This window comes from Ceratotherium simum, chromosome 2, assembly GCF_057802395.1.
Source record: "Ceratotherium simum simum isolate JZ-2026a chromosome 2, ASM5780239v1, whole genome shotgun sequence".
Taxonomy (NCBI): Eukaryota; Metazoa; Chordata; class Mammalia; order Perissodactyla; family Rhinocerotidae; genus Ceratotherium; species Ceratotherium simum.
This window is the reverse complement of record NC_141901.1, coordinates 51,125,664-51,145,796: the sequence shown is the minus strand read 5'-3', so window position 1 is coordinate 51,145,796 and position 20,133 is coordinate 51,125,664. Positions and strand designations below refer to the sequence as shown.

General features: G+C 45.4%; 1 protein-coding gene across 4 annotated transcripts in view; it reads left to right on the top strand.

The window, feature by feature from the left end:
* PTGFRN (prostaglandin F2 receptor inhibitor) overlaps positions 1-20,133 on the top strand; it is a 66,055-nt gene that overhangs the window by 21,370 nt on the left and 24,552 nt on the right. For 3 of the 4 annotated variants that reach the window (XM_087444850.1, XM_087444849.1, XM_087444846.1), the window contains exons 2-4: positions 8,043-8,411; positions 11,043-11,456; positions 15,816-16,196. In XM_087444850.1, the coding sequence (XP_087300976.1) occupies positions 8,043-8,411; positions 11,043-11,456; positions 15,816-16,196 (1,164 nt within the window). The remainder of the gene's footprint in view (positions 1-8,042; positions 8,412-11,042; positions 11,457-15,815; positions 16,197-20,133) is intronic. The other variant, XM_087444851.1, reaches the window with a different exon arrangement.

Sequence of the window (20,133 nt, the reverse complement as noted above, 5' to 3'; positions counted from 1 at the left end):
ATATTCAGTAGAGTTACCCATATAGTTACCCTTTCTATTGCCCTTTATGCCTTCCTACATTTCCATGATTCCATCTAGGATCATTTTCTTTCTATTTGAAGAACTCCCTTTAGTATTTCTTTTTGGTGTTTCTTTTTTATTAATTCTCTTTCCTTTGTTGAGAGTTTGTTGAAAGCATATTTATTTTACCTTACCTTACCTTTTTTTTTTTTTTTTTTGGTGAGGAAGATCGGCCCTGAGCTAATATCTGCCAATCCTCCTCTTTTTGCTGAGGAAGACTGGCCATGGGCTAACATCCGTGGCCATCTTCCTCCACTTTATATGAGACACTGCCACAGCATGGCTTGCCAAGCAGTGCGTCGGTGAGTGCCCAGGATCCGAACCAGCGAACCCCAGGCCGCCGCAACAGAGCACGCGCACTTAACCGCTTGCGCCACCGGGCCGGCCCCTTTACCTTCCTTTTTAAGGATATTTTTTCTGTGTAGATTTCTAGGTTGGCATTTGTTTTCTTTCATCACTTTAAAGATGTCATTCCATTGTCTTACGAGCATCATTTCTGTTGGAAGTCAGCTCTCAATTGTATTGTTGCCTCTTTCTCTGCCATTCAGCGGTTTTACGATGATGTACCCAGGTGTGGTTTTCTTTGTATTTATCCTGCTTATGATACATAGCACTTCTTGAATCTGTGGCATGTCTTTCGTTGGTTTAAGAGACATCTTAGCCCTTATCTGTTCAAAAATAATTCTGTCTAACTCTGCCACATTCTTTCTTTCTCCTCCTGAAACTATTACACATGTAACCTTTTTACTGTCTCTCATGTGTCTTGTAGACTCTTTTTTGTATCTGTCACCCTTTTTTACACTCTGGGCTTCAGTTTGGATAACTTATACTTGACTTCTGCTGCATCTCATCTGCTGAAACTAACCCATTTATTGAGCTTTTAATTTCAGATATAATTTTTTTTAGTTCTAGAAATTCAATTTGATTATTTTAATAGATTTCGGTTAGGGAGTGAAATCTTGTTGTCTATTTATTTAGTAAATTAATCATAGTTATTTTAAAGTCCACGTCTGATAACACCAGTATCTGGATCCCTGTGGATCTGTTTCTTTCACTTTTGTTTTCAGTCCTTCCTTGCTGTCGTTTGGAATGTCGGGTCAGTTTTGATTGAATACTGAAAAATTGTAGAGGCTCTGTAGCATGTTATCTTCTTCCCAAGAAGATTACGTTTTCTCTGGCGGGCTGATAGAGTAAGAGAAGCTCACCTTGATCCAGTAAGGAATTGAGATGTTGGAGACTGGCTTTCATTATTGAGGAGAGCTGGGGTTTTTTTCAGCTTTGCTCTTACACCAAGAGCATAGCCCTTCCAGGGTTGTAACTGAAAGTCTGGGCTGCTTACTGTAGTCTACCTTCCTTTGTGAACTCGGAATTCCAATTTTTGTTTCCCCAGTCCTGTGAGATGCTTGAAAACTTGGCTTAACCTTTTAGCCTCTTAGTATTTACTTTCTGCTCAGCTTCTTAGCCACTTCCCCTTCCCTCCACCCCCTGCCCCAGTGCAGCATTCTTAATGTCAGTTGCCCTGAGGGAGGCTGGGGAAGTAAGGCTGCTTCTCTGCTGCTGCCTTTTTTCTTAGGATCTTGGCTCTTCAAACTGTGACTTTCTTGGCAGCCCTCAACTTCAGTTGTCTTCTTGGCCCCTTGAGGTTCTGGAAGCCCTGAGCTACTAATTTCTGCTTAGACTCTGGCCTACAGCATTTAAAAATTGGCAAATGTCTCAAGAGAAAGAGCAGTGGACATTGTCAGGCCCACCTCAGGGTGTTTCTGTTCTGTGATCTTGGCCTCTTGATCATGGATACCTTGATTGCTCACCAATGCGTTCAGTCAGCTGTTTCTTGTATTTTATCCCTCTTTTGTAGTTGTTCTTGGGGAACGGGAGGGTTCATCTGAGCTACTCCATCATGGCAGAAAGTGAATTTCCTGGAAGTGGAAATCTCAGTTATTGGTCTTTTGAAATGTGTGCTCTACCTACCTCCCCTCCTCCCAAAAAAGTATTTGAGGCAGCTTACAGTGAAATATACACATACATACAATAAAAACCTTTAAATAAGGGTAAAAAATCAAAAGCACAAGGGCAGCAGGGAAGGCAGAGGAAGGTGTAGAAATAGAGGGGAGATAATTATTAGAGATGTAAACTATGGATGATTTCCATACTTCATCATCATATTTAGTACTGGACTTCCTTGAAGCTAAGGTACAAAAGGACATGTGAATTTTATATATGTTGGAAGTTGGGATAGAGAAAAGAGAGGAAGTTAGCAGTAACAATTGTATTAGATTTTTTTTTTGTAGGCTCAGGCAAAAATTTTTTAAATGGCAGTTAGGAGGCAATAGATGGTTCTGAGACTTATCTAAAAGGGTCTGATCTAATCAGGGCATTGCGATGTGGTGCTGGGACTTAGTAATTGGGATTGCTCATGGTTTGGCGTAGAAGCCTTAATACCACTGCACAAATGTGATATTAGAGCACCTTTATTTTGTCTTCAGTATCAAATGTACTCTGTGGCTTGGGTGGGGAGAGATACATATATAGTTCTTGTTTTCTGGGGAAAGAATGCGATACTCTGTCAATAGGTATTTTTTTCTGATACTAAATTTTAAGGGAATTTTATCATATGGATTCTTGTGTCATTGAACAACACAGTAATGTTCTCAATCGTTCTTTTAAGACTGATGAATGCTTTTCATGTGAAAGTTTCTTATATTGACCCCTGAAAACAAATGAAACCATAATTTTAGATTGTTACTTAGTAAAGACCTTTTTATGGAGAGCTAAATGAATACAGTCAGGTACCAAAGTGTTTGGGACTCTTAATATGAAGTACTGGTAGAATTTGGAAAACTAGAGGAAAATTTTGTTCTTTTTCCCTCAGTTATCAACTATTACAGGAGGTTTGACAAAAATTGACAGTGTGGCTGTGCAGATATTCTTTTTGATTTGAAAAGAGCCATATGCTTTATTTTTTACAAGTTATATTTTTTAAAAAATATTATTAGCTGTTATTTAACAATACTAAAGGAAATCTGTGCTAAATACCAGATTGCTGGTAGCAAGTTGAAATTCTGCTACCAAAATTTAAAATCTTGGTTTGCACAGATGAGGGGACATCCAGTTCTGCATGCAAGACACTGCTCAGGTTTATATCTTTTTAGATTAGAATTTGATCTGTCAAGCATCTGTTCATATCTGCATTACTTGTCCCAGCGGCACTATAATGTGGCCAGTGTTGAAGGCACTTTTCCAGGTTGAGCTGGAATGTGAAGGCAGAAGTGCCTAAGTGATCCCAGAGGAGATGGGAAAGGCTTCACAGAGGAGGTAATGCTGCTTCTTGTAAGAGGCTGTGGAGATTGCTGAGAGGACATTCCAGGTGAAGGAGGCACAGAAGCAGAGGCCATGGGGCACAAGAGAGCACGTCATTTCCAGAAAATGAAGGGTCATTTGTTTTGTTGGACTATAATGTAAGCATTACGGGGTGGGAGAATGGTGGGAGATGAACCTGGAGTGGTAGCTGTGGGCCAGACCATGGATGATCTTGTATGTCTTTAATTCATTCACTCATTTAGCAAATATTTATTGAACAACTACTATGTACCAGGCCCTGTTCTAGGCACTGGCGTTCAGCAGTGAACAAAACAGACAAAATCTCTACTCATACAGAGCTTACATTCTATTAGGAAGAGACAGATGATAGATAATAGTAACAATCACATAAAGTATCTTAGTGATACGTGATAAGAAGAAAATTTGGCAGGAGCAAGAACGGGGAGTGTGTGCATCTTGAAAGTGGTCAGGAAAGGCCTCACTAAGAAGGCAGCGTTGGAATCAAGATCTGAAGCTGGTGAAGGAGCCAGCGGGGTGAATGTCTGAGAGTGCTCTGGACTGTGGAAATGTGCCAAAGCCCTGAGGCTGGAGTAGGTCTGGGTTGCTCAAGAAAGCTTAAGAGGAAAGAAAGCCTGGCTGAAGCATAGTGGAGGGAGCCAGAGGGAGAGGAGCAGGAGGTTCGAGAAACAAAGAGGCCCAGATCCTGTGAGGTCTTGATGGCCTCTGTGAGGATTTTGGCTTTATTCTGAGTGAGTTGGGGAATGATTGGAGAGTGCTGAGTAGGTTGTAATGACATAATACAACTTAAGTTTTTAAAAGATTGCCTTGCTGTGTTGAGAGTAGAGGGCCAGTGGGAGGCTGTTGCAGTAATTCAGCTGAGGGAGTGGTGGCTTGAACCAGGGTGATTGCAGTGGGGGTGTCTGGAAGGTAGACTGTATCCTGTCGGTGATAGGGAGCCATTCAAGACTTTTGACCAGTGAAGTGACATATGATTTGTGTGTTAAAAACATGATTTTGGCAACCACGTAGAGGAAGGATTGGAGAGCTGAGACGAGGAGCTGGATCAGTTTCCCAAGCTCCACTCGCTAAGAATAAAAATACACACCTTATAAGGAATGTAGTCTCGTGCCAGAGGGCCCTGTTGGGCAGGTTGTCAACCCTGGTCAACTCCTTGACAAGGGATAGGAATCGAAAAGATTTACATGTTAGGAAATTCCTTTGTAAACCTTGCCAAGGAAGCAAAGTGAATGATTGTGATAAGGTTTATTCTAGAGGCAACACGCACAACAGATAACCACCTATCTTAACCATGTGTTGGGCACTGTCTGAGTGCTCGTAGTAAATCCTTATATGATCCCAAGGCTGGGGCGTGGTGACTCCATTTGTCTCCATTTCTTAGATGAGGAACCTTGGGCTCAAGGAGGTAGAGCACTAGGCCGTGCTGCCCCTTAAGGGATCTGCCATGGCGCTTCTTTCTGAAAGTCTCCTAGGGAGATCCAGAACTGTCTGGTCATCTCTAAAATTAAACGTAAGAAAGAAAGCTATTTCCTTTGTTTTGTTTTTTTTTTTATTTAGTGTGTGTGTGTGTGTGTGTGTGTGTGTGTGTGTGTGTGTGTGTGAGAGGAACATCAGCCCTGAGCTAACATCCATGCCAATCTTCCTTTTTTTGCTGAGGAAGATTGGCCCTAGGCTAACATCTGTGCCCATCTTTCTCTACTTTATATGGGACGCCCCCACAGCATGGCCTGACAAGCGGTGCATTGGTGCGGGCCGGGGATCCAAACCGGGCCGCCAGCAGCGGAGCCCAGCGCAGTTACCCGCTAAGCCACGGGGCCGGCCCCTCTTATTTCCTTTGTGAACCGTGGTGATGGCGGCTTCACTGCTAAGTAGTTACGTGTTATTTCAACACCCTGAGTTGCCAGTGACAGAAATTAGCTTAAGGAACATGAGGGGGTGAGTGGAATTGCAAGAAACTGAAATGTCCACGGGAAGAAAAATGTGTGTGTGTGTGTGTGTCTGGGTGCGTGTGGAATGATTTAGAAAGTGTGGCTGGATCCAGTGGCTCAGATGATGCCACCAGGTCACTAGGGCGTGTTCTTTCACTGCTCTGGTCCAGGTGTTGGCCTGGATCTCTTCTACTGTGGATGGCTTCCTTGCTAGTCAGGAGGGTGGCCCACGTGCACCTTCAGAGCAGATCATCTTTATAGTACCATTTCCAGAGGAAGTGGACGTGTCTTCCTGAGAAGCTTCAGCAAAAATGAGCCAGGAGGATTGTGATTTACCTGGTTTCAGCCCCAGTGTCCATCCCTGGGACTGGGGGTGCAGGATCAGCCCCATCTGAGGGGCATGTAAGGAATGCCGGGCACCACCCATCAATAAGTGTTTGCCAGAATTAGTAGATGTACATCATTAGTAGGTGTGCGTCATGGATGTCATCCGATGGGCACTGGGCTGTCTTAGGAAGAGAGGCATGTTCCATCAGTACTCCTTAACAGTATTTGGGTTGGTTGTGCTATTTTCCACAGGAAGAAATGTGATCTATAGTTCTGAGTTACTGGTACTTGTAACTTTATTTTTAAGGAGAGTAATTTGAGTACAGCAGCTTTTCTTAGACCTGGAGATCAGTCTGGACCTGCCCCGGGGCTGGGCTGCGGTCAGCCCCTGCTCAGTGTGCACACTGACCTCATCACCATTTATCTTACATGGATGCCTCCTTTTTCCCTTCTCAAAGTAAATGATGGTAGAGAAAACAAGAGATAGCTTTAAAAAAGTGTTCCTCAATTTTTATTAAACACTGACTCAAGATATAAGGTTTTCATCATAATCTGGTATACACATACCTTTGTTTATGTAACAAAATTTAATGAAATAATATTTACCCCTTACTAAGTGTAATGGACTCTAATATTTTCTATTCTGTTTAATTTCATTAAAAAACACACACACTTGCCGGTCACGACCACTATAAATTCATTTTACAACCCACTAAACGGTGGCAAGCCACAGTTTTAAAAACATGAATTAAACCATTGAAAAACAAGCAGCAATGGTATATTACTTTACTAGGGCTGCTGTAACAAAGCACCACTAGCTGGGTGGCTTAAACAACAGAAATGTATTGTCTCACAGTTCTGGAGACCAGCAGTCCAGGTGTTGGCAGGGTTGGTTCCTTCTGAGGGCGTGAGGGAGAATCTGTTCCCTGCCTCTCCCCTCGCTTCTGGTGGTTTGCTGGTGGTCTTTGGCACTCCTTGGCTTATAGATATATCACTCCCATCTCTGCCTTTATCTTCACATGGCGTTCTCCCTGTGTGCATGTCTGTGTCCAAATTTCCCCTTTTTTAAGGACACCGATCATTGGATTAGAGGCCCACCCTACTCCAGTATGACCTCATCTCAGCTTAACTAATTGCATCTGCAATGACCCTAGTCCCAGAAAAGGTGACATTCTGGGTACAGGGGGCTAGGACTTCAACATTTGACTTTGGGGGTGCGGGCGAGGGGATACAATTCAACCCATAACAAATGATGAAAACACAAAATTGAAAAGAAATAATAGAAGTTCCCATTTTATTGAGCTCTCATTACATGGCATACTCTCAGCTAGACATTTTATTTCATTGAATCTTTCTTGTCCCATTTTATAGTTGAGGAAGCCAAAGCTTCCTTGATTTAAGCTTAGGTTTCCTTGATTTCAGAGCCCATGCTCTCTCCTGTATACCTTAGTGCTGTGCCTATTCATAGAACATCAGGAAAGAGCCATACAAATTCATTTGGTCTGAATTGAAATGCTAAACACAGATAGTAAATACACAATGAAATTGTGCCAAAATTAATTGCAATGAAGATATCTTAAAGGACGCAGAGGTGACGGTCCCTAAGGGCCCCACCAGAGGCCTGTGAGGTATGTGCTCTGGGGCAGGGAATGCTAGTGAACTCTTGGCTTTGTCCATCCGGATGCTCCCCAGCAGCCACTACATTCCTAATAACGCCCAGCAACCATCCAGAAGAGGCACTTTCTCCCTTTGTGCTTCCCTATCCTCATTCTGAATTTAGATCAGGATGAAGAGTACAGAGAAGGAAATGAGCCAGAAAATAGAAAATTAATACTTGGTAGAGTCGTCATATTTTAAAATTAATTTATAGGCAATGTCAGATAACGAGAGTTAAATCATTTTATCAGCAAGCTGCTCTAGGATTTAAAAATTGGCATCCATCATTGTAAATCAGGTCTCAGGAGCCCCAGGGAATGGTCTGTAGGGATGAGGGTTGATACAGGCTGGGAAGAAAAGTAAATACTTGATTAGCTGTGTCCTTTTCTTTCACACAAAACCTAAAATATTTCTACATCACATTGATTGATAACGTTATGTTAAATAGTAATGGGAGGGAAGAAGCCCTTCAGGTTTATGGTTCGCCTTCTTTTAATACTTCTCTTCCTCCCTGTCAATCCTGGGAAATGGTGGTGTGCGAGGTCCTCCTGGCTTGTGGTCCTAGGGATGGGTTAACCTCCTTCTGCACAGACACAGGCAGCACCCCATTTTCCCAGCCAGTTGGATGTCACGTTTCTGCCATGTGCCTGTGAACAGAAGCACCCAGGGGTTTGCCACACTTGTACTGGGAAGACCTTCCGTGATTCAAGACCCGCCTTTCTCTTGTCGTTGCAGCTCTTTGTCGAGGGCGCGTGGTGAGAGTGCCCACGGGGAGCCTGGTGCGGGTGGTGGGCACGGAGCTGGTCATCCCCTGCACCGTCAGCGACTATGACGGCCCCAGCGAGCAGAGCTTTGACTGGAGCTTCTCATCTTCGGGGAGCAGCTTTGTGGCGCTCGCAAGCACCTGGGAGGTGGGCTTCCCTGCCCAGCAGTACCGTGAGCGCCTGCAGAGGGGCGAGATCCTGCTGAGGCGGACGGCCAATGACGCTGTGGAGCTCCACATAAAGAACGTCCAGCCCTCAGACCAAGGCCACTACAAGTGTTCAACCCCCAGCACGGACGCCACCGTCCAGGGCAACTATGAGGATACAGTGCAGGTTAAAGGTACATCCTCATGGGGGGATCTCGATGCCAGAGGGCCAGACCGTCCTATGCCACTTGGCTGTGGGTGACTTTGTCAAGAAACTTAACTCCCCTGGTGTTCTGTTCCCTTCTCTGTCCATCATATCTGATTAAAGGCAGAGGATGGGCCAGGTGGCCTCTCAGGGCCTTTTCTTCACTCTACTGTGATTCCGAACCATCCCGCGGCTGGTGAGTTGGAGGCAGCATGGTCTGGTGGTAGAGAGTCCAGTTCTGAGCCAGGTTGCCTGCACGTAATTAGTCCAATTGCTGGCTCTACCCCTTGTCAGCTGTGTGGCTGTGGGCATGTTACATGCCTCAGCTTCCTCGTCTGTAAAACAGAGCCTCCCTTAAAGGTTATGAGGACAAGACGAGCTAGCATGTGTAAAGCCTCAGAGCAGTGCCATAGTAAGTCCTCAGAGAGGTTAGCAACAAGAAGGTGATGGTCATGATAATACTGTTCAGGTTTATGGGACTATCAGATACTTCGAAGCTCACCTCTTTCTTCGTGCCCTTCAATTTTTAAGTAGCTGTTGTAGAAGTCCTATGGGTTATATATAGAGAAAGAATGATGTGGTCACTGCTAGCTTATGATGGAACACTACAAGCTTATTGGCCTGGCTGTGCAAGTAATCACACCTCATATATCTGGAATGTTTAGAGTTTTGTTTTTTTTTTCATTTTCCTAAGTCCTATATTAGATTTACTCACAAATTCAGTTCTCTGAATCCAGTGAAGATAGGGCAAGATATTTCTGTAATTTACACATGAAGAAATGGAAGGGCGTAAGTTAATTACTTGCCTAAAATCACAGAGCTAATTAGTAAATGAGCAAGAGCAAACCATGTTAATTTGGGGCTAACAAAATAGAAGCATAATTATTATTATTACTTAATTATGCATTTATTTGTACCCTGCCTTGTTCCAAAAAGAATTTATGTCAGGGTAAAAGTGTATTTAACAGTCAGGAAAGTAGAAGATGTCTATGATGATATAGAAAGAGGGGTCGATCCCGGCATTCATTCCTACTGTAATGACTTGTAGAACTCTACCGTATGTCAGATACTGTTCCCCCATTTGACTCATGAAAGGGTAAAACAGCCATGTCCATTATGTGGCTATTATAACATCAAATCTACCTCTTCCATTACCTCTTCCTTATTCCTATAGACAATCCCAAATACATTTTTTAGAAAAAAGTCCCATAAGACATTCTTACACTGCAGTTAAGTAATACATGGCTTTTCTATCATCACACACATGCTACACCTCCATTAGGTCAGATGCACCCTTGTTTCCCCTTGTAATTCTCATCTTGACTCGGAGGCAGCAGGAGATTTCCCCTGCAGTGTCTTTCTTTTTCTTCTCCAGTCTTTGGAAGGCAGGAGCAAGGGGAGGGTTTCCTTGGGTCAAGAAAGCAGATGGATGCATGAAAGAGACTGATTGACTGCCCAGGTGGAGCCTCTGACAGCTGCCATGCATGGTCCAGGGTCTGTCTGGCCTTGAGCTTCATCGGTCTTGAAACTGTGCCCTGAGAGCTAACTGGCCTTGGGGACGGAGTCATGTTAGCTGGAATCACAGACTGATGCATATACTGGAAGGTCATTTTATTCATTGTGCAGTAGAGATGGGTCTTTCTAAAGATGTAGCAGTCTTTTCTGTTATCTAGAGTAGTCCCCTCTCAAGGACACTGAATTAGTTTCTGAGTGTGGAATGGTGGGAAAACCAAAGAGATGATGAATAGTAGTGTTTGCAGGTTCTCTTTTCCAGCTCGTAGACAAGCCTGAGAGAGTGTCCCTGCTTAGTACAATACCTTGGAAGAGGCCTCCTCTCTGGTTTCCTTGATTATTGCTTCCCTTCCTAAATAGCACTCACCAATACTTCCTTGATCTCTGGTCCACTTTTTCTAGACTCTGTAGAAGAGCCCAGCCTTTTTCCAAACAGCCCTCATAAAGAGCTGAGGCTTCAGTTTTCCTTGACGGGCTCCTAACCTGCAGATACTCTGCTCTCCCTAGCCATTCTTAGGTGTTTCCCAGGCTTCAAGGCACAGGCAGCTCAGGCCATGCTCTTCCCCTCCGTGGATCTTGCTGCTTTAACTCTTAGAAGATCCTTCCGGCTCCCTACTCTGGTCCTATGTCCTAACAAAGGGTGTTGGACGGTAATGGCAGTTATTTTACCGTGATTACTAAGTGCCAGCACTGTCCTGGGCACTTTCCCTTATCACTCCTTGAGCTCTCAGTCAACTCCCTGAGATGGATCCTGTTGTCATCCCTTTTTAGAGATGAGGAAACTGAGGCACAGAGGGGTAAGCAACTTGCTTAAGAGTGGAGGAAGCCCATCCCCAAGGCACAGCTCCCAAAAGGGAATGTTCACCGCCCAGTTCTAGCAGGGTGTTTTATTAGTGCCGCCTCTTTTTTCTCATTTTCAAGTCAGAAGGTCACTTGAGCTCATAGATGAATCAAAATGGGAACAATGCCCATCTGGGCATTAGAGCGGGGAAGGGGAGGAGGAGACTGCCCCTGGTCACGTCCCGCTCTGGCTCAAGCTCACGGAGGCGGCGGGTGCTGGCTGGGGTGGGGCGCGGGCGCTCCCTGACGCCGTCTTTTCTCCGCGCAGTGCTGGCCGACGCCCTGCGCGTGGCCGCCAGCGCGCAGCCCTCCCCGGCGCTGAGCCTGCGCGAGGGCGAGCCCTTCGAGCTGCGCTGCTCGGCGGCCACCGCGTCGCCGCTGCACACGCACCTGGCGCTGCAGTGGGAGCTGCGGCGCGGCCCAGTCCAGCGCAGCGTGCTCTCGCTGAGCCACGAGGGCCGCTTCCGCCCGGGCCCGGGGTACGAGCAGCGCTACCACAGCGGGGACGTGCGCCTGGACACCGTGGGGAGCGACGACTACCGCCTCGCCGTGTCCCGCGCCCTGTCCGCCGACCAGGGCTCCTACAGGTGTGTCGTCAGCGAGTGGATCGGAGAGCTGGGCAACTGGCAAGAAATTCAAGAAAAATCTGTGGACGTGGCCACGGTGGTCATCCAGCCAACAGGTGAGCTTCTGGAAATTGCCTGTTGTAGACGGCTGCGTCTTGTCTTCTGACCAATAACCTTGTAAAGAACTAGGCGGGAGTCCCATCCTTTTCCGACACGGCTTGTGCTGCTCCTGTGGGGCCTTGCATGAGGGGTGAGGGAGTGGGGTGCTGGTGATGGTTTGGGGAGGGTGCCTTTCTTCTGTGCTGTGCGTATACTTTTCCTTCGCAGCCTCTTTTCATCTGGATCATACCTGTGGGAAGCTGCAGGTTACAAAAATACCAAGACAATTTTTGACTGGAAGGTTAAGTCCGTTTAAGTGCCAGAATGAAGTCCAGCCTGGTGTGCAGAGGGATTTTGGGGTTGAGCTGGCCTGACCCTGCTCCCTTGGCTTTACCTTGTTTGGCGTTACCTGAGTCTCTGGATCTAGGTTTCCCCACAGCTGTTGGGGGTGTGTGTCTGGCTCCCCCCAAAACCCCTCCTCTAGCTTGGATCCTCTAAGCCTGCCTTTCAGGTCCCCACAGATGCGCCACCCCCTCCTACGTGAGGAGTTCTCTAGGGCTGGGCCTCTTCTTGTTTCCCATACAGCACATACCTCAGAAGCATCCAGCCCCAAGAAGTCTGTGTCTGTCATCTGTGAATGTTTTTTAATCTTTCCTACTCCAACTATAGAAGTAATTAAGAAAATACAAAATGCATTTTAGAAATCCCATAAAAATAAAAGAAAAACAAGGCATTATTGACTCAGTGTCCAACAAACATCGATAAAGAACCTACTGTGTGCTCAGTTCTGTCCTGAGCCCTGAGGTTAGAGGTGGTTGAGGATCGTCCCCAGGCCCCTTGGAGCTTCCGGCTTCGGCAGCGACAGTGTGAGGAGACCATCTTGGAATGATGTCATTGCTGTGGATGGATGGATGTACTTGGTTTTCTGGGAGTCTGACATCTTCAGATCTCAGAGTACTTGGCTTCTGTTGCTGCTGCTTCCTGTTTTGTAAACTGAGAAGACTTTGGTCGGACTCATTTCCTGAATATAAATATGGGCGTGTGGCTGCTCTGTTGCTCAGATGGGAAGGAAAGCAGGAAACAATAGACATGGGGAGTATTTTTCCTCTACAAGCTGCCTTGTCCTGAGAACTTTACACCAGCGCACAGGAGCTGGATTTGGTGAAAGTGGATGGTGAAAAGCCTTGCTGAGGTTCTTGAGTGACTGGCCATGAGGTGGGAGGTGCTGTTGCTAAGGAGAGGGGCTGCCCATCACTGTCAGTCTTGGTTCCACTGGGTGCAGAAATCACTTTCCAGATGGACTCGGGTCACCTTCCTTTTCAGAAGCGATCTGCCTGGAATCTGTCCTAAAAAACCTCAGATAGTCAGCTTGCATCAAACTATGTTAATGGGGCAGAAGGGTTACGAGTTTTAGATTTGTAGCAAGTTTTTTTTTTATGCGGGAGTTTTGATCGTAAAGGTATTTTTTGTTTCAAACAAGGCACAAAACCTATGATCTCGAGTTATAAGGTTTGACCACTCGGAACCTATTATGCAGGGAATAGCACTGGATCTCATCTGAGCCTGGGGGTTCACAACCCTTTTGTGCCATGGGCCTCTTTGACAGTCATTTGAAGCCCACAGACCCTTTCTCAGAATTAATGTGTTTTAATTCATAAAATACGTACATAGGATGGAAAACAATTATATTGAAATAGTTATCAAAATATTTTCAAGGCAGATCTGTTATATAGTAACATTGTGCTTTAATAATGCATTAAATAATAATATATTGTGGCAGGCCTAACAACTACTGTAATTTCTAAGTAGTGATGAATGTAAATGATATTTTAAGATATCTGCAACAGATGTAATGTGATGTGAAAATACCTATGATTTCTATTGGGAGCAAAATCCCAGGGACAGATGACAGTACACTGGTTTGTTGCTTAGTTTCATAATGAGAGGAGATGCTATATTTCAAGTAGAGTTTAGTAAAAACAAAGACAAAATTTTTTCCCATTCATGTCAGACTCCCTGAATTCTCTTTGTGGCCCCCCGGTGAGAACCACCACCCTAGAGTGCTGGTCTTCTCTTGTTATCAACACCTGCACTATCTGTAGCTGACTTCTTAAATGTTCTTATCGCATTGCTATGATAAACAGCACAAAGCTACTGAAACACCGGGGCTCTGTTCCTATGTGGCGATATTTCTCTCCATGTTAGGAGTGATCTGGTTGATGTAGATCTTGGTGTCTAGTTTATGGATTCAGTTATATCCAGTAGGAGAAAGCCTGCACCACCACAGGCTTCGTCTGAGGTCCCCTCCTGCGTTAGGAGTCCTTAGAACTGGTTCTCTTTTCCTGTCAGCCTGCTCCATCCTGTTTCCCACCAGTGAACTCCCCCAATCCAGAACCTGTGGGAACGATGGTTAGTGATGTGACAAGATCTTCAACCACTGGCAGAGAGAAAATTACAAAGTGAACTACATAGTTAGAGAGACATATCTGCCAATATTTCTAAACCTAAGAATCCGTTTTCTCTGTACATATGGTCCACGGCTGCATAATGACCACTTCTTCACTCCCCCGGCTCCTTCCTGAGCCTTCTTTTACCTCCGGTAGCTGGTGGCCATCACAGAAGGACGCCAGCTTCTTCCAGAGTCTCTGACCGCAAGCCTTGTACGTGGGGTGGTTCAAACCGCAGCACAAGCTCAGGGCAACAGTTTCCATCCTGACTTCTCTCAAAAGATATTGTCAAATTACTTTTGGCCCCTTTAAAGGGGTGAAGGAAAAGGAAAAATTTGGAGGGTGGGTGGAGGTGAGAAATAAGACTCTTAAATTCCTTTTTCGAATACTATGCCCACCTCATTTTCTGTCTTCATCAAGGTGGATCTTGAACTTGGCCTGAAACATTTATTTACAATGTTGTCAGGCTGTGGAAATACTCATATGAAAGCAGTTTACTCCAGAGAGCATGGGCTTTGAGGTCGAGTCTTTCCTGAACTGGGCACCTTTGTTAAGCTCGGGACAGCGGTTGACGCTGAGTGACGCTTCCTGGAAGGCCAGGCCTGTGCCTCCACTGAATCCCTGGGGAGGTGTGGGCCATTTATCATCTAAGCAGTTGTTCCCAGAGCATTACCACAAGTTGAATGTTTTTCTACTCTGATTACAGATGTTCAACTTCTTTTTAAAAATCCCCTGAATAAAGTAAAATGTTTCCATGTAAAAAGCTTTGACAAGGGAATGCACAAACCAGATCTGCCTTGAGACTATGACACCAAATACTTCAGTGCTTACTCTAAATATAGTCTCCTTTTAGTTATCCACACTAAGGAGAGAGGGCAGTGGCATGGATAATCCAAAAATCATTGTGTTTTGGTTTTAGAATGTGTGCTTTATGCTTGACTTTAAGGTGGGTATGTCAAATGGAATAAATGATGCTCTAAGTACACTACATTTTGAAGGCTTTCTTCTTAAGGCATATTGTCTGGTTTCACTTTTATGGTCTTTCTGTTTAGGATTTTCCCCAGAAGATGGTTTCACCCTCATCTTCTACCCTCCAGCCCCCAGTCTCAACTAACACTATGTACCTGTCAGAACTGAACTGGCCGTTCTCTGAAAATCACCCAAGTCTTATCATGCCCCATGGAGGAAGTATAATTTTAGTTTTGTGATGTTCAGCAGACTTCTTTTCAAACGATAGTGTCGCAGTTAAGAACAGAGTCCTGGGGCCGGCCTGGTGGTGCAAGCGGTTAAGTGCGCGTGCTCCGCTGCGGTGGCCCGGGGTTCGCCGGTTCGGATCCCGGGCGCGCACCGATGCACCGCTTGTCAAGCCATGCTGTGGTGGCATCCCATATAAAGTGGAGGAAGATGGGCACGGATGTTAGCCCAGGACCAGTCTTCCTCAGCAAAAAGAGGAGGATTGGCAGATGTTAGCTCAGGGCTGATCTTCCTCACAAAAAAAAAAAAGAACAGAGTCCCTGGAGGCAGACAGCCTGGATTTGAATCCCAGCTCTGCCACATATTAGCTGTGCAACCTTGGGCAAGTTACCTAACTTCTCTGTGCTTCTGTTTTCTCATCAGTAAAGTGGAGATAATAATAGTACCTACCTCCTAGGATTGTGTTGAAGATTAATATTTGTAAAGCACTCAGCACTCAGGACAGTGCCTGGCATATAGTAAGTGTATGTGTGTTTGCTGCTGTTATTGTTTTTATCAAATAAAAAGAAATGTGGTATGTTTCATTCATCAACATTTCTCAAGCACTTACAACTGTACAAAGCTTTCTAACTTTAAAGCCATAAATAAGAACATAAAAGGAGATGATCTAAAGAGGGGGTGGACAGGGCAAACCTAATCCAGATTATCTAGATGTATTTCTTCTTAATTTTCAAGTTCTACGAGCAGCTGTGGCCAGGAATGTGTCTGTGGCTGAAGGAAAGGAGCTGGACCTGACCTGCAACATCACGACAGACCGAGCAGATGACGTCCGCCCCGAGGTGACGTGGTACTCCAGCAGGACGCCTGACAGCACTTTGCCTGGCCTCCATGTGTTGGCACGGCTGGACCGTGATTCCCTGGTGCATAGTTCTCCTCACATTGCTCTGAGTCATGTGGATGCACGCTCCTACCATTTACTGGTTCGGGATGTTAGCAAAGAAAACTCTGGCTATTATTTCTGCCACGTGGCGCTCTGGACACCCGGGCACAACAGGAGCTGGCACAAGGTGGCAGAGGCCATGTCTGCCCCAGCCGGTGTGGATGTGACCTGGCTAGGTGAGTGGTTTGGAGGATGGCTCCTCACCTCTCTGGCTTAATCCCTCCTCTGGGGTATCTAGAGGAGTCAGGGAGCTGTGCGTCTTGCATTATTTTGGCGTTTTTCATATCAGGGCAAGCATGCTTTATCCTGGATACATCCCAGGCTGGGGGTGAAAGCAAAACTGGCTGAAATAGGATCTGGCAGGCAAGGGAAATGTTTCAATAATGTGGCCTCGGTTGTCTCAATACCCTCATTTGAGAGGATATAGTTTCCTTTTGTTGTCGAGATTTGCAGGGTCGGGCCCTGCTGAATGGCTCTTTGAAGTGGATCTTTGTTGGAGGGAGAACTCTGCCATTCTTCCTTCTCTTTCTGAGACTCCTAGGTGCTCTCTGGCAGGAGCTAGTGCTTTGCTAAAGCCCAGTGCAGAGAGAAAATTTCTTCAGTTAATGGAATGTGGTTTTTTCACTGAATGCCCTGAAATCCCCAAATGATTTGTTTTGCAGATGCCAGTTGGATATAGGGGCCTTCCTGCTTCCCCAGGCTCTTGTGGTGGGCTCTCTCACCAGGTACCATTCCTGGTGGAGGAACAGAGTGGCTCCCAACTGTTGCCCGCCTTGCCGCCCATTTTATAACAATGTATCGTATATGTGAAGATCATTGTCATGTCCTCTTCTTTTTTTACTGTTTTCGTCTTCCCCATCTCTTACTTCCCTAAATGCTTGCCCTCCAGGGCTGACTTTTCCTAATTTTTGTTGCTATCTTGTAACTAATTACAGGTAAGCTTAGGCAGGGTGGGGCCAAGTGGAGAGTGGAGTGCTTTGCTTCCCATCTCCTTTATCACAAAGATGGGGACAGGCTGCTGATCAGACTCTTCTATGTTTTTAGCTTGGTCTCTCTACTGTCCCCTGAGTGTTCTGAGCCGTGATGAAGGTATTTGTCATTGCTCTGATTATTAGGAGGTAAACAGATCTTTAAAAGCCAGGAAATCATTTCTTCCTTCATCTGATGCTAAACATCCTCCTTCTGTGACCCCCCCCCCCTCGTACTTAGCTCTTCCTCGTCTCTGCTTCGACATCTTCTCTGGAGTTAGGGCACATTCGGTGTCTGTTTCTTCCTAATAAGCCTTTATTTGGCAAAGATGGGGAGTTGGCAAGCAGGGCCAGAGGGGGCAGGGGGAAGAAGAGTACTAAGAGTGAGCAGAAGGTGCGTCCAATTCAGAGTGAGACTAGGCGGAGTGTTAGTGATCCCTGGTAGCAGAGTGACTCTTTGATATCTGAAAAATAAAAGGAGCAGGGCTTATCTGGCAAGCTTTTATCCTGCCGCCTGAACCCCGTGCAGGAGACTCGCTATGAAGTACTGAACTGGAACAATGTTGGCCCAGCTAGGACTCTCCTTAGCAACCTTCAAAATAAAACAGATGTTGTCAGCACCAAAAGAAGACTTTGCATCTCTGGAGCTGAATTTGTTTCACAGCTCTGATCCTTGGTGCATTGTGTGGTGCTGTCAAATCCCACCGCTGACTCCCAGGACCTGCTCCCCCTCCAGCGTAGAATCACAGCTCGAATGGTTTTTTTTTAGAAAGTGTTGCCTGCACTCCAATTTGAGGGCCTCTTTGAAGTACTCGTGCATTGATCCCGGCATACCCAGGGGAAGATGCAGGGACTGTCAGAAAACAGGATGGGAGCTCCAGGAGGGAATAGGCTCTTTTAACTGGAAGGGATTTGTTGGTGGCTGTGTTCTCCAGGGAGTGAGAAGAAATAGAGACTAAATTGTGGGAAAAGGTTCAGTTATTATCCTTAGGATCCAGTTGTTTGTTTTCCTGCAGAGTGCCAGCACCATTGCCGTGAAAGTCATCAGGGTGCTTTTCCCTGACTGATGCTAAGGTATGCAGAACCCCATCCCTTGCACAGCGCTTGGCACGTGATGGGCACTCAGTAAACATCGGCTGGATGGATAGATAAACCAGCACCAACACATGGGTAGTGTTAAATATGTGCACAGGAAAACAAGAATTGCAAAGAAAGGCTAGAATATTCAGAGAAATTTGCACGTGGGTAAAGCTACTGGGAGTGTAAGCGATATAAAACCCAACTGGGTTCGTCTCCTTTCTTCTTAAATCTCCTCCTCCTTCCCTGTGCCTGTGCCTCACACCATTACAGCTGCTTGGACACTAGTCAGGAGGCAAGTTAGGCATGAGTACAGCAGCGGAACTTTCTCCAGGACCTCCCAATTGGATCCTCTGCCCAGAAGCTGATTGACCTGGCCTGACTGTGTTATTCTCTCTAGATATACAACATGTATGTGTATGCATGTGGATACCATACCACCTGCAACTTGGGGCCTGTTGGAGATAACTGACATGTGACCAAAAAGACGGGAAGACAGGTTACCTGCCAAGTACTCTATTTCTATAGGTCATCTTATGTTGTGCGACTGTGGAATGTTGTCACAAAAGAACTCTTGAGAAAGCTGGTTCCCTATGGGGTGTTACACAAAACTCTCAATTTTGCTACTTGACAGATTAAAAATAATAACTACCATTTATTGAACACCTACTGAGTGCCAGGCACTGGGGTAAGGGCTTTACATGCATTAAATATTTGATCCCCACAGCAACCTTGTGAGTGAGGTACTGCCCCTATCCCCATCTGGAAACCACTGTTTTTTATTTTGCTTATGATTGTGAGGGTCAGGAATTAGGGAAGGACTCAGTGGAGTTCATCTCTGATGCACATGGAGACAACTGGGATGGCTAGGGCTGGGGATCATCCCCTTCCAGATGGCTTTCTCATGCACATGTCACTGTGCTCCTGGGCATTTCTTTCTGTCCCCACATGGCATCTCATCCTCTCTGTCCCCACATGGCTTCTCATCCAGGCCCTTTCCACGTGGCTTGAGTTTCTCACAGCATGGTCTTCTCCGGACAGTCACGCTTCTTACATGGCGGCTAGCTTCCAAGAGGCAGGAAGTGGGAGTGCCCAGCCAGTTAAAAGCTACCCTTGGGACTGCACAGTGTCACTTCTGCTGTTTTCTATTGGTCAAAGCCTTCACAGAGTCTGCCCAAGTTCAAGGGGGTAGAGAAGGAGATCCCATCTCTTAATGGGATAATAGCAAGGTCACCTTGCAACAGGGCATGTGGAGTGGGAAATGTTACTGTAGTCATCTTTGGAAAATAGAGTGTACCACATGGTTAATGCTTGTTTCTTTTATTTCAAAAGAAATGTTTAGGATGGCTTAGAGAGAATTATGCTCTGGGTCAAGTCTGTCCCGGGTATTATCATCTTATGTGGAAACATTTTTGGATTTGGGAATCAGTTTCACTTCTGAAATTCTAGAGCACAGAGTCCTAAAAGCTGGGCTGTTCTTGTTCTTATTTGCTTAGGGTTGGTGTGCTGAGTAGATGAGAGGGTTGAAGCTGATTGGGGTCTTTTCATGTTCCATTGTGTTAAAGCACACGGAGATATCAGGCAATGATGTGAATGGGTCTGGCTAGTCCAAGAGCACTTGTAGCAGCTGCGAGGACCATGATGATTTTTAGAGGGTGAGAAAAAGCTTCTTTTACTTAGGATTTATGTCCTACTTTTGAAGGGGAAAAAAAAAAGATTTAAGTTGGCTTGCAAAATGAAGCACAATTTAAAGCAGGAGACATAAAAATAAAATCAAGATCAAAAGGGGTAAAAAAAAAATCAAAGAATAGATATTGCAAGGTGGTTGGGATGAATTAGTTACTGCATCTGAGCGCTGAATTTGCCTCTGAAGTTTTGAAGAGTTGAGGCAAAAAGAGATGTGATTATACAGTTCTCCTCTGGTAGAGGAAAACAAACCCTTTCAGAGACAAACTTTTTCTTGGCACTGAATTTATCATGGGCTTTTTTATTTAAGGGGCATTGGATAACATAATGGACAGTGCTTTCAACTGTTCTTTTACAGAGGACTCTAAGTGATTGTTTAAAT